General features: G+C 40.4%; 1 protein-coding gene across 8 annotated transcripts in view; it reads left to right on the plus strand.

Annotated features, from left to right (window-relative positions):
• Nucleotides 1–14,001, plus strand: part of NEB (nebulin) — a 255,506-nt gene that overhangs the window by 166,082 nt on the left and 75,423 nt on the right. For all 8 annotated transcript variants that reach the window (XM_019522420.1, XM_019522414.1, XM_019522415.1 and 5 more), the window contains 17 exons: nucleotides 274–471; nucleotides 1,201–1,305; nucleotides 2,061–2,165; nucleotides 2,257–2,361; nucleotides 2,729–2,836; nucleotides 3,334–3,447; nucleotides 3,971–4,168; nucleotides 4,925–5,029; nucleotides 5,747–5,851; nucleotides 7,095–7,202; nucleotides 9,545–9,652; nucleotides 10,689–10,796; nucleotides 11,306–11,410; nucleotides 11,506–11,610; nucleotides 11,810–11,908; nucleotides 12,229–12,339; nucleotides 12,951–13,055. In XM_019522420.1, coding sequence (XP_019377965.1) covers nucleotides 274–471; nucleotides 1,201–1,305; nucleotides 2,061–2,165; nucleotides 2,257–2,361; nucleotides 2,729–2,836; nucleotides 3,334–3,447; nucleotides 3,971–4,168; nucleotides 4,925–5,029; nucleotides 5,747–5,851; nucleotides 7,095–7,202; nucleotides 9,545–9,652; nucleotides 10,689–10,796; nucleotides 11,306–11,410; nucleotides 11,506–11,610; nucleotides 11,810–11,908; nucleotides 12,229–12,339; nucleotides 12,951–13,055 — 1,992 coding nt within the window. The remainder of the gene's footprint in view (nucleotides 1–273; nucleotides 472–1,200; nucleotides 1,306–2,060; nucleotides 2,166–2,256; nucleotides 2,362–2,728; nucleotides 2,837–3,333; nucleotides 3,448–3,970; nucleotides 4,169–4,924; nucleotides 5,030–5,746; nucleotides 5,852–7,094; nucleotides 7,203–9,544; nucleotides 9,653–10,688; nucleotides 10,797–11,305; nucleotides 11,411–11,505; nucleotides 11,611–11,809; nucleotides 11,909–12,228; nucleotides 12,340–12,950; nucleotides 13,056–14,001) is intronic.

Raw genomic sequence — 14,001 nt, forward strand, 5'->3', positions numbered from 1 at the left:
GAGCATAAGGACTGCTTACACCTTGAATCCTCATTCATTCCCTCACCAAGGGTCAATCTTCCCTTTGTATAACTCTAGTAAAATCATTTTTAATTTAAATTCTTCAGCAGCATAAGTTCAAACCTTTCAATGTAATCCATGGGATTTTTCCTATTTAGCTCTGAAGGTACAGAATAGGTCCCAGTGTTATAGTCTGTCATAGTCAAACTTGTATCTGAGAAATGCACATTTTTAATATTCATTTTTCTGTTCCCCCGATACTTTGTTTTCCAGCTGGCATACAGGAAGAATTATGAAGACACCAAAGCAAATGTCCATATCCCAAGTGACATGTTGAATCACGTGTTGGCTAAAAAGTGTCAGTATATCCTCAGTGATCTTGAGTACCGAACCTACTTGCATGAGTGGAATTGTTCACCTGAAGAACATGATGTTATTCTGGCCAAGAGAGCCCAGGAGATTTTGAGTGATGTATGTGTCCTGTTTATTAATTTAAAATGTTGGTAGCTGAATTAATTTAGTGACTTAAGCTTCTTGATTTATTTTTTAACTTTTTAAAATATGAAACCATACTTTCTAAATTGCTTCAAGGTATCATTTGATTGAATCTACATTAAAGGTCTTTATATTATTTTTCTTAGGAAATCTATAATTACCTTATTTATTATTATTTATTTATGTTGTATTTATTATTTCCTGTAAGCTGCTTTAGCATACACTGGGGACCAAAATGTTTTTCAGAAGCTGCAAGCAGCAACAGCTTACTTTTGTACCAGCATTGTAGGGTGCTGTACCAGTTACAGAGATGATAGAATGGTGGTATAGGTCACCTAGCAGGCTGTAAAGCACTGGCTTAGCCAATGCTGTAATTGTAGTATGAAATTACATATGAATGTGGGCATGACTATGTATGCCTTAGAAAATCTTGTTGTGTGTTAATATTCTGAACCTGTATGTCATGGTTTGTTGTTGCATTGTTTCCCATGTAAATGTATGTTGAAATAGCTGCAAAAACATAGTGACAACAACTTTTTTGTGCTTAGATATAAACTTTCAAAAGTAACTTTAAGCAAACAAGACTTGTTTAGAGCTAGTAGTATCATTGTATATTGCCATGTAGAAGACACTAGTTAGATATGGGAAAGATAAAGTTATCACTTTTGAGGCAGAGTGCAAAACTAATTGATTTGTTTTCTTCAGGTTATATATAAAGATGACTTAACTTGGCTGAAAGGAATTGGATGCTATGTATGGGACACTCCACAAATCCTGCATGCTAAAAAATCATATGACCTGCAAAGCCAAGTAAGTAAATCTTCTCTTAGCTGATAGCAGGGTTTGTAGTAGCATAGTGTGCTTGCATTGAAAATCCACCATGTAGTGCTTCAGGTTTATCTGTAGAAACATCATGAGTTCCTCTTCTTATGGGAAAAAAACAGAATAATAAGGGAAGCAAGTAGCCAGAGGATAGGATTGCAAGCAAGTTTATTTTAATCTGAAGATCATGAGGTTGGTCTACTTAGGGCACAGACAGAAGTTACATTTTTCGCATGTTCAGGCCCCTGAAAGCACTCTACATCCATGCCGTGACACACTTTCATGGCTACAGAGCACTTTAAAGTGGCTGATCATGTGAAAAATTAACCCTCCTCAAATGAGGTATCAAATGAAGGTGCTCTGTTTTAGAGAGCCTTAGGTAACTTGTGATCTCTAGGGTTAATTTGTCATGCAGTCGGGGCTGGGCTGATGCATGGGGCTGTCACCAGCACTGCTCCTTTCACAAACTGCCAGCTTGCCCAGCCTGAGCTGAAGTGGGAGGGGGCTAGATCAGAGCCCCACCACCTTCTGGCCCCCCTCAACCTCCCTGGCTAAAGTAATGGGGTTGAGCCCATGAAAGAAGCAGCTCACTGCTGCTGGCTTGTCCCTCCCTCCTTCCTCCCTGGTTTCTCAGTATTAAGTAAAGAAACGAGTGGTGAGATATAGCAAGGTTGCTGAATTTGCTAGAAGGAACAGGCTGAAGCACTGTCAGAACTAATACTTCTTTTTGTCTGTTTTCTTAGCTTCAGTACACAGCTGCAGGAAAAGAGGGTTTGCATAACTACAGTGTTGTTACTGACACTCCAGTTTATGTGACTGCAGTCCAGAGTGGCCTCAATGCTAGTGAAGTAAGTCATCTCCCATTTTTCCACCATGAATCTCCTTGGGTTCAAAATGATAATTAAAAGAGCAATTTCATCTTTACATTTCTTTCTATAGGTGAAATATAAAGAACTTTATCACAAAACTAAAGACCAATACACAACTGTGGTGCAAACAATGGATCATGACAGAATTGAAAATCTGAAGCATCTTTATAGCAATGTAAGTGATTCTAGCTCTTCCCCTCAGATAGCAAGTGGGTAGGATTTTCATTTTTATAGTTGTGGATTTTTTAGTTCCAGATCCTTGGCAAATTACAGTATATTGATAAGCTGATTTACTGCAGAAATGCTCATTTAAGCTAGGACTCATTCTGATATGAGAATGGGCATCAGTAAAAGAAGAGTTGAGTTTGTCACCTAACCTGAAAGGAGGTTATTTTGACTAAACGTAGAGCCTCTGGGGATAGAGCAAGAGTTCAGAGGTCTGTGGAGATATTATTTAAAATGCTAGTGGGTTTAATTGCTTTCCTATTTTGTTTATTACTGAACATAAGAGTATTATACAGAAAAACATTTTATCCCCTCAGAACCTGTACAAAAGCGCCTGGGAGAAGGTGAAAGCCACGGGTTACATACTGCCCTCTGATGCTGTTCTTCTGTCACGTGCCAAAGAACTGAAGCATAATGCTAGTCTTGTGAGTGAACAGAATATCTTCAGCTTCTGTGTCTTAGTGGTGCTGGAAATGCTTATTGAAAATCACTAGAGAAAGATTAGGGTATATCAGTCTGACTCAGCAATCCACCCTATTCAGCAAAGATTTAAACATATGCTTAAAGCTATACATGTGAGCAAATGCTTTGCTGGATATGCTTATATGTTTTGCTGAACTGAAGCCCATACAAGCTAGCTCTCTTGAGGTACACTTGTACAATTAGAGATTTATATTTATAAGTTAAAAATGTGCAGCTATTTCCCTACAAGAGATGCACTGAGTATTCTTTAATGGCTTCCAGAATGTATGTGCTATTTTACTATCTATAATAAAACTGAAAACAAAACCTGTTCTGAAATGCTTGTAATCTCCCTTGATCTTGCTAGGCTAGTGCCCATTTCAATTGCTGAAGAATATGGCTCTAAAAATGCAGTTGTCATAAAGGAATAATTTTACATCCTTTCCTGGTCTCTGTTTAGGTCAAGTATCGGGAAGAATATGATAAGTTTAAAGCACTTTACACTTTACCTAGAAGTGTTGATGATGATCCCAACACAGCAAGATGCCTTAGAGTTGGCAAGTATAACATTAATGTAAGTATTTAAAAAAAATAAGTTCTCGTAGTCAGCACATTTAATAGTCATCCCATATTAATCCAGATTTCATATGTAAGTGTGCATCAGCTTTTCATATTGCTAAACTCTCTAAACATGTTTGTGTGTGCTTTTGGCCCGTCTGCTAAGTTAAGTTACCTTTGTGACCAAGCTTTTGGCACGTTGTCTACAGAACAAAATTCTATCTTCCTTGCAAAACCTACCGTGTTGAGGGACTCATTTACAATATGGAACCATGCTACTGTAACTAATAGACTTTCCATTCTTACACATGTAAATGATACCAAACCATATTTTAATAATGCCGTTGATTTGCATGGGAGCATAGAAATCACCAGCTTGTGAATTATTTTTAGTGTAAATCAGACTATCAAATTATAGTCAGTGCTGGTACTGACCATATAGGCATTCCAACTATTAACTCACGAGAAAATCAGCTGCTTTAAACAGTGCTTCAGATTGTATTGTGATATTACTAATATGTGTGTGTTTAACTTTGTAGCGTTTGTACAGAGAAGGCTATGAGAAGAACAAGGCCAAAATCCACATTGTACCAGATATGTTGGAAATAATTGGTGCTAAGGACACACAGAAGAAAGTCAGTGAAATTGATTATCGTACGCGTCTCCATGAGTGGATCTGCATGCCGGATCTTCATATCAACGCCCATGTTCGAAAAGTCACGGACCAGCTTAGTGATGTAAGTCCTCAAGCACGATTTTCTGAACACATATGGTTAACCTGAAATGGTGGGTTTTGATGCATAAATTCCACATGCAAACTGAATATGACAGTAATAGCCATAACTGCAGTATCATCAGATTAGTTCAGCCACACCAAGTCCTTATCTGTAAGTAAAATCAATTTACACACTAAAATGTTCAGCATTGAAACACTTTTTTGCTATTTTTGTTGGATACTAATAATTAAAGCTGGTTATAGAAACTCTTTGATCTTATTGAAAATGTGACCTTTTCCTAGTTGTAGAAATTAGAAACAAATGTTCATACAGTTGCTCAACCATTTAATGCATTTTTAGTGTATTTCCTTTTAAAAATTGCATTGCTTTTGCAAATAAATATTTTAAGAAATCCTAGGATCTACGTGGAACAATTCTATTGAATTTGGTAAAACTATCCAAATTTTCTGAGGATTTTACCCTATAGATACCCGATGCCATCAGTGGTACACTATAGTGAAAAACATAAGTTTAACTGAAACCCTTCTTGTTGAATCACTTCTGTAGAGGGGCTTCCTCACACAGTTCCTTATAGTCAGTAAATCAAAATTAAAAAGATTGAATGGTATGTTTGCCTTTTCATTTTCAGAGACATTTATTTATGGACTGTTGGAAAGGGTATTTGCTATTGAAAGTTAACCTCTGGGATTGATTTAGTGATAAGCAATTAGGTTGTACTGAAATGTTTATCATATCTTTTTTGGTCTAATACTGTAGGTTATCTACAAGGATGACCTCAACTGGCTGAAAGGCATTGGTTGCTTTGTTTGGGATACTCCTGAAATTCTCCATGCCAAACATGCTTATGACCTTCGTGATGATGTAAGTCTGACCTGTCTACTTTGGCCCTGCTTTTTAGTTTCTTTCACTTCCAGGCATGCTCTTTAGGTAAAAGGATGCAGTGCAAAAACTGCATGTAGTCCCTTGCATGAAAGCCAGAAAGCCTTTTAGTATACTAAAATGTTCAGATTAAATGTTTTGATCTTTAGTTTTTAGTAAAGAAGTGTCCATCAAATAGGCCCCACTCAGAAAAGCACTTCAGCATTTATTTAAATGCGTGTCTATTCAGAGAAATGCTTAAATGTGCTTAGGTTTAAAAATATCCTTAAGTGTTATTGCTATCAAAGGGACTTGACAACATGCCTAAATACTGTTCCTGACTACTGGTTCTTTCGTGACTCAGGGCTTTTGAGCTATATAGGGTATGAAACAAAAGAATTAAAAATTTAATTTTATAAAATTATATCTGTTCAAGAGTAATTGGAATTGCTTTGGGCTTGTGGTTTCATATTGTAGACATATATATTTAATATTTTTTATTCTATATATAATAATATATTTTATGTTTTTAAGTTAAAGCATTATAGTACACCTTTAATGCAACGTTATGACTGTTTTTATTCAGCCAAACGTATCAGTTATGCACATTGAGCCTTTTTGCTTATAAATTCTTATTGCCAGAGTGCATTACTAATACCATGAAGAAGATGCCTAACTGAACAAGAGCCAGAATGAAGCTGTTTTATTTTTTCTCTGCAGATTAAGTACAAATCCAAGGCAGAGAAAATGAAGAATGACTACACCATGATCCTTGACACTCCTGTCTATGTTCAGAATGTCATCAGTGGCAAGAATTTGAGTGATGTAAGTATTGATATTACATGTCCATCCTGTAATATAGTAATATATGCATCATGTCTCGGTAAATATGTTTCGATTATTTTCCTGCTAGTCTTTACTCCCCTGGCAACCCCATCAGCAGGAAACTGAAACATAGCTGGTGCATTGAACAGCATGGAAAGGATTTTTTTTTTTGTAACTGTCCTGAATACACAGTTTTTTTCTTGAGTATATACAGATGCTTGGAGATCTTAGGGGGAGGTCAGATAGTGCTAAAATGGCCACCTGACCTAACTTAGTTTGCCCAGGTATGGAACTTACACTAGATCCCTACTTAGGTTGATCTAAGTGTGAACTGTACAGAAATACAGGAAGGTTAAAAATGGATGACTTGATCTAAGTTAACAATCTAAATTAGATTAAGATGTAAATAAGATTGGTCTAAAAATGGCAAACATGATCTAAGCTAACTGGAGTGGGAGGGTCTGAGGGCTAAAAGTAGCCTCTGATCCTGGAGGGTGGGAGAGAGAGAGCCTCCCCATCCCCCCAACCCCTCCCCTGCGGATCCTGCTAGCCCTCTGATCCTGCAAAACACTCCCAGATGCCACCAACCCCCCTGTTCACCCTGCTTTCCTCCTCCTGATCCTTCAAGCCATCCTGGGGAACCACACGTGCCCCCCAGCCCTCTCACAGACCCTGCTTGCCCCCTGACCTGGCATAGAATCTCATAGCCCCTTTGATCCTCCCTGTGGATCCAGTAGACCCCCTGATCTCCCCTGCAGACCTCATTTGCCCTCCAGATTCCCTCCTGAAGACTCCACTTGTCCCCTCTGAACCCTCCTGTGAACCCTCGTTTTCTTTGTGGTCCTCCCAAGCTAGTCTTCCCCAACCTGACTTATCTTAGATCAGGTAGCCATTTTTAACTCGATCTAACCTCCCACTAACCTCCACAAATGTTTGTATACACCTTTTCTGTCTTTCAAAATGTGGTGCTGATGTACAAAGGTGTAACATGGCAGCTCTTCATTGTGGGCAGCAGCAGCACATGGGACAGCAGCAGCCTTCAGCTGCTGGGAGCAACACAGTCAACTGTCAGCAGCAGCACATTTTATTTTTGCACCCCTCCCCTGCTGCCCTGATGTCTCCTCCTCAGTTATACTTCTGCTGAGATGTGTGCACATAATAACTGACAAAAGAGTCAGGTAGGCAATGTGTACCATGAGACAGTATCCATAGGCTGACTTTTTACACCTTTTCTTATTCCTAGGCTGTTTATCGCGGTGAATATCAGCACAACGTTAGAGGCAAAGTGATCCCCACTAATAAAACAGTGGACTTGGAGAGGGCAAATCATGCTCACAAGATACAGTGTGAAGTAAGTACAAATGCATAATTTCTAGAAGGAGACTAAAGAATAATAAAACTATATTTTGCCCTTTGGTGTTAAATGCACATGCACAGTTCTCTTTGATTTTACGAGCAGTCTGTGTGTTTATGTCTAATTTACAAAAACTTCAGCAAAGGGACAGTCCCAGTCAGAATCAGTCACTTTTCAATGACAATACTGGGTGAGTATGCCAGCTCTAAATGCAGCCTTTGCAGAGCCAGCAAGCAGGTGTGTGAGGACAATGCCTCTTTGCTGAACTCCAAAGCAGATATGCAATACAGCTGGTTCAAAGTCAGTAAGGGGACAGATTTTCATTTTTTTCCAAAGCCACAAACTACTTCTTTCCTATACTGAAAGAAAAAGCTTATCCAAAAGCTTCAGTTGTTTCTCTGGACTGTCAAATAAAGTGGTTGAACTTTGCTCTAAAAATAAACTGGGACAAAAACTAGGTCTGTCAATTAATTACAGTTAACTCACGCAATTAACACATCAATCAATGTTAATTTTTTTTTAATAGCAGTCAATCGCACACATAGTTTTGGAGCCTGCACCCAGGCTCAGCCTGCACCCTGCTGCCCTTGCCCCAAGAGCTGCGTGCTGGCCGTGCCACGTGTCCCCTGCCTGCCCAGCCATGACATGGCATACTGCGACTCCTGGGGCAAAGGCAGCAGGGCAGAGAACCCCAACCTGCCTCTGCCCCACACACAAATTGGGAGGCCTGTGCCCCTCATGCCTCCCCTGGGGGGGTGCATGCAGTAGTAGGGACCCATACTCCCCTATGCCACTAGACAAGCACAAGCCTCCCATGGCTCTGTCCCACGACCTGCCCTAGCCCTGATCACTGGTTAATTGTTTGACTACCCTAAAAAAACCCTCTAGCTAATCTAAAAAGCTGCCTAATAGGGGTGTGAGAAGCAGGCCCTATTCTATTTGGATTTGGATTCGACCCAAATCGGGGACAGTGATTTGATTAGTTGATTTGGATCGCTGTTCCTGATTCGATTCGGCCAAATCTGAAGATTTGATGGTAATTTGGAGAATCAGTGATTCGGACGTAGACACAGCTTTAAATGTTTTTTCTACATACCTCTACGTAGCAGGTGGCTCGTGAACACAGTGATGCTGGGGCATATGAAGTGTCCCACAGGAGCATGGGGGAGGGCCTTCCACGTGCTCGGCAGTGAACTCAGAAGTGGACTGGAAGTAATTCCGGTTCACTTCCAGGTCCTTTGGGGAGTGCACGGGGGGCCCCCCCCACGCTCCCCTCCTGGATCGGTGATCAGCTACGGGGGCACCCAGGGTGCCCCCCCAGACCCAGGAGGTACCAGTCACTGAGCCAGGGGGGCATGGTGGGAGCCCCCTGTGTGCTCCCCAGTGGACCCAGAAGTGGACCAGAAGTGCTGCTGGTTCACTATTGGGTCTGCTGCCAAGCGCATTGGGGAGCCCTCTGCGCTTCTGTGGGACACTCCGTGCACCCCAGCATTGCAGCATTCACAAGCCACCTGCTACCTAGAGGTATGTAGAAAAAACTTTTAAAGCTGTGTCTATGTCTGAATCACCAAATCTTTCCAAATCTCTCCAAATTGATTCGGAGGGTTCCGATTCAATTCAGAGAGATTAAAGAGTCCTCTGATTCAGTTCAGAGATTCAGCCACCTAATCAGGCTGAATCTCCATCAAATCGAATCAGGGACCGCAGCTTCACACAGCCCTATTGCCTAATGCAGTGGTGCCCAACTTTTTTGCCCAGTGGGCCAGATGGTCATTGCTCTCAGTTTGTCTGCAAGGTGGATCCGGCTGGTGGTCCTGATCTAGCACCTAGGGCAGGTTCAGTGGGGCCCCATCCATCCACATGAAGTGGGGCAGGAGACAGCACAGCCCTGATCCAGCCACATGGTGGAGAGGAGCTTGGCCTGACCTCAACTTGGCCTTGTGGGCTACGGGGCATGGCCTGGACCCTATCCAGCCATGTTGCAGGGAAGGGGGCATAGGCGGGTCCACATCCAGCTGTGTTGGGGTTGGGAATTTGGCAGCAGGGAGGGGTGGCAGCATTAACTGCTACTTGCTCTCCACCACCAAAATTCCCAACAGTGCAGACCAGATGCCATTGTTCCATGGGCAAGATTTGAGTTGCGGACTGGAAGTTGAGCATACCCAGCCTAATGTATGTAGACATTTATCCCTGACGTATCCCCACTGGCTTTATAGATTTCAAATGACTCTGTAGAGTTAAGGGTTAGGTATGGAGTTGAATTGCAAAGAAGATATTTGCTATACAGTTAATAAATTCTCTTAAATATTTCACATATTTGTCTCTTTCCTTCCCTGCAGAATTTGTACCGCTGGGCTGGAATAAATGCTCTTCCCACTGCATACAAACTTCCTACAGACACACCAGCTTTTAAGCATGCTAAACATGTTCAATACATGGGCAGTGATGTAAGTACTGTATATTGAGTTCTTTTCTTGCAAAGGAATGTTTGGGGATCTCTGTGCCTCATGTATGAATACACAACATTTCCTGGAAGCATATTCATAAATTAAACTAATCATGTTTGCTCCAAGTGTCTTTAAAAGCCAAGGTAGAATGGGGTGATATTGTAGCCCTGAGAGTCCAAGGAAGATGTAAGAGGCTAGGATATCCTTTATTAATCAGTTTTATTGGGTGAAATATAGGCAAGCTTTTGAGTATGAAGTACCCTTCTCCAAATCTCTGTGAAAAAAGCAGACACAAGTTGAGCTATATAGCACATAGAACAGAGGCCTGTGCAAAACTCCAATGTAAATAAAAACAGGATATGAGACATTATTGGGATCTAATAGGACAAATGTGGTAGAAAGGATAGCCCAGTAAATAGAAGAGCAAAACCTATGAAGAAGGTCCTTATCACCTTTGGGGATTGGGGATAAATTAGATTGCAATAAACCATGAAGTCAATGTCTGTGTTAGGTTCCTGATTCCTTCTGTCCAATAAGGTAATGGATTTTTGTTCCCAGGCCTGTCTTTTTAAAGGTGTGTTGTAAATTTTCCTTGAGGATGAGGACTGTGAGGTCAGAAAGGGAGTGTTGTTTTCTGTGAAAAAAATATTCTCCTATCTGTTTCAGTATCTCTATCCTTTTTTTTTTATCTTGGGTGAAACTAGACAAAAACTATGCACCAGAATGATCACAGAAAAAAGAAGCAGATAGATGGATACCTGGTGGGATTTTTAAAGCTCAGTGGTGCTAAAATCCTTAAAAGTGTGCTACTTTGTCCTGCAAAAACTTCCATAATGGCCTTTCTATCAGCAGAATCTGCCAGCAGTTGCAAAAATCCAGGCATGAATATAGTCCTGTAGTGATATGGGTTGCTCATTACCATGAATGGTAAATGGTAGGATAGAAATTGAAATATTGATTACAGATACAGTCACATGCAAACATAATTTGTGATTTGGTTCAACTTTTTTTTAAACTTCATTTTTCAATATTACAGCTTAAATATAAAGAAGCTTATGAGCACACAAAGGCTAAAGGCTACACCCTTGGACCCAAAGATGTTGGCTTTGAGAATATCAGGAAAGTTAATAAAGTTATCAATGAGGTACTGTAAAAATTGTTTTCCATATGTCTTTATGAACATATTATCATGTAGAATTGTTACTCTCTAACAAAATTAATTATAGTACAATTTTATAAACCAACTTAGCTGCTGTTTGATAAAAGTTGTTGAAAAATTGGTGGGTCTCTTAGTGAGATCCATATTGTCAACATTTTTAGGCCAAATGTATACAAAAGCATACACATATTCTTATCTGTTGATATTAATGAGACTGTCCATATGCTTAAAAGAATGTTTGCCTGATCAGGGCTCTGATCCTCCATAGCATATATCAGATATGTTTAACAGTAATACTGGTTTTTGTGAAATATCTTTAGCTACTAAGAAGCCTTTCTTGCAAAGTGACTCCATTTCCTACCATTCTGTACTCCCTAGAGGAACTCTTGGCCTACCAGAGTAATAATAGTAATTTTTTGCTGACCTGGATGTTGTATTGCCTTGTTTTAAGTGTTTAATTTTTAACATGTGGAATGCTGTTTTCTTTGGGGCAGAGGATGTATCGGGAGACATACCACAAGCTTAAGGACAAGATTCATACTACCCCTGACACACCAGAAATTCGCCAAGTCAAAGCTACACAGGAAGCTGTCAGTGATGTATGTCTTTTCCTATAATTTTTCCTAAGGGAGATGTTTGGAATATTCAGCTGGATCAAATATGTCAATGTAATTTCATGTTCTTTGTTTTCCAGCTGATCTACAAGGCAGACTTATTTAAAATGCGGGGACACTTGATTTCCTTGCCCTTCACTCCTCAAGTGGCGCATTGTCACTATGTTGGGGAAATCACAAGTGATGTAAGTACCTGTTTCAATAAAATAATCTGATTTTGAATGTAGCAGGCCAAATTCCTTTCTCTTGACGCCTATGCAGGTGTCCATAAGAAAAGAATTTGACTTGTCATTTGAGTTTTAAAATATTGCATAGTAATTATTTAATTAGTATTCCCCAAAAGGGTCAACTTTTAATTTCTTTGTTACTGTGCTTGCTTCACAGAATAAATACAAACAGGATCTGCAGTGGCTAAGGGGCCTGGGCTGTTTCCTGTATGATACTCCTGATATGGTCCGTGCTCGTCACCTGCGTAAGCTTTGGGTAGGTGCTCTTTTCTGGAACTCAAATGCACACATTGATCACTTCATTTTTTATGGATGCACAAGTGTCAAGATGATCTATTTTAAGGACACCAGAGCAATGAAGATAACACGGGTATTTTTAGCAGCTACTTTGCTGTAGCGGTGCATCATAATGGGGGACGCAATGCTACAGTGATGTAGCTAAACAGGGACACAAATGTTCCCAAGTATTAAGGAGCAGGGTGGGATTCTACTGTAGCAACATCTAACTGTGTTAAGTTTCGTTGTATATTTTCAATAACATAGCTAGCAAATGTGACTCGTGTATTTCTTTTTCAGTCTAATTATGTATATACTGATGATGCGAAGAAGATGAGGGATAAATACAGTGTGGTTCTTGACACTCCAGAGTACAGGACAGTTCAGGAGCTGAAGACACATCTGAGTGAAGTAAGTATTGGAATGATGTATCTGTCCATTTTAGTGATGGTTAAATGAGGTGCAAATTGTCTCATGGGTTTTCCTGCTATTCCTGCTATGTGGTCCTTTCATGTGTGTGATTATCTAAATGCAGTAGTGTAATGAGGGGTGGATGTGTGGGCGCCAGTCCCAGGTGCTGATTTAGAGGGGAAGCATCTATACGTTGTCCTATGGCAGTGTTGTTACTGCGCCATGCTTTAGTACTTCCTTTTGGAAGTATTAAAGCATGGCACAGCAACCACCTGTACTGTGCCTACATGTAGTGCACAGTTAGTTTTAGCAGCTACTTTGCTGTAGTGGTGTATTATAATGGGGGAGCATGCTGCTATGGCAATGTAGCTGCTGGTCACATGTAGACACCCATGGACTCTACGACTCTGTGGTGCATTGCTATGGTGGTGTAGCATTATGTGTAGATGTGCCCAGGGAGTACCAGAATGGTGTTCCCAGGGAGCTGATGCTGCCACAGCAGTAACCTGTGTTCAGGGAACTCATGGTGCAGCAGTAGCAGGCACCTCTATCTAAATATTAATTGAATTTTGTAACAGAGGAATTAACTGCCAGATTTTGTCTCTTTCTAGATTGTTTACAGAGCTGCGGGCAAGGAGCAAAAGACAAAGTATACTTCAGTCCTTGAAACACCTGATTTCTTACGAGCCAAGAAAGGACAAAAAATACAGAGCCAGGTGAGTCTTTTCTGTCTTGACATTTTCTCAATGCAATGTACACTGTTCTGACTTTTTTCTTGTCAACATAGAAATCTTAGGGATTACTTGTGGCTGTGGTCAATACACAATTTTAAATGGCAGCATAATTCTCCAGTTGACTATGCCCCTTTATGAAGCATGTTTGTTCCTGTTCATCTGAAATAGTGGAGAACTTTGTTAGATCCCACTTCAGCGCCATTCAAATTCTCTAAAAATCTGGCCCCAGTGAGCCAAATAAGTATAAATTTAATGGTTTCATTGGTGAGATAAAATGTTGGCATTGTTTAATTGATGCACGTGATATGAAGCGATCACATCTCTTAAAAACCTACGGGCATAGTTTAGTCAAACACCTGGGTTCTGGATATCTTTGTGCATTTGTATCTGTGTGTGCATGCACAGTAAACCAGGAAGACAGTGCAGAGTTCCTTCTCTCTTTAAGTACAGGGGTCTGCAGCATAGGGATTCGTGCACACGCAATATATAAAGGAAGGTTTAGCTAGCAGCACCTGAAATGGGTCAGAGCCCTGTCCTTTCTCTAGCTGCACTTGGAGCATAGCAACAGGTGGAGTTCTTGCTTTATGACTTTAGAAGTGTAGTTGCCTCTCGGGGAGCAGTGAGAAGTCCCTCCTTAGGGTCCTCATGTTCATGCTGCTTGTCTTTGCTCTTAACAGGTAAAATATGCCTGCCTTTCTCCCATTCCCCATCAACCTGGATGCTACTTTGTCTTCTATCCCCCATGCTGCATGTAGTTCTCCAAGCCACAAGTCTGTCTGTTGCAGAGATTCTCAAACTTCTTCTTACTGCGTATCCGCTTCTAGATTTACCAGCTGCCCGCATACCCCTACCAGCATATGTTTTATATTTTAACCCCTTAAAAGCTAATTATTATTATAATGAAAAATTAAATCCGCCATTACACAAT

The sequence above is a fragment of the Gavialis gangeticus genome, unplaced genomic scaffold, assembly GCF_001723915.1.
Source record: "Gavialis gangeticus isolate Ggan-Ray unplaced genomic scaffold, GavGan_comp1, whole genome shotgun sequence".
In the NCBI taxonomy this organism is placed as follows: Eukaryota; Metazoa; Chordata; order Crocodylia; family Gavialidae; genus Gavialis; species Gavialis gangeticus.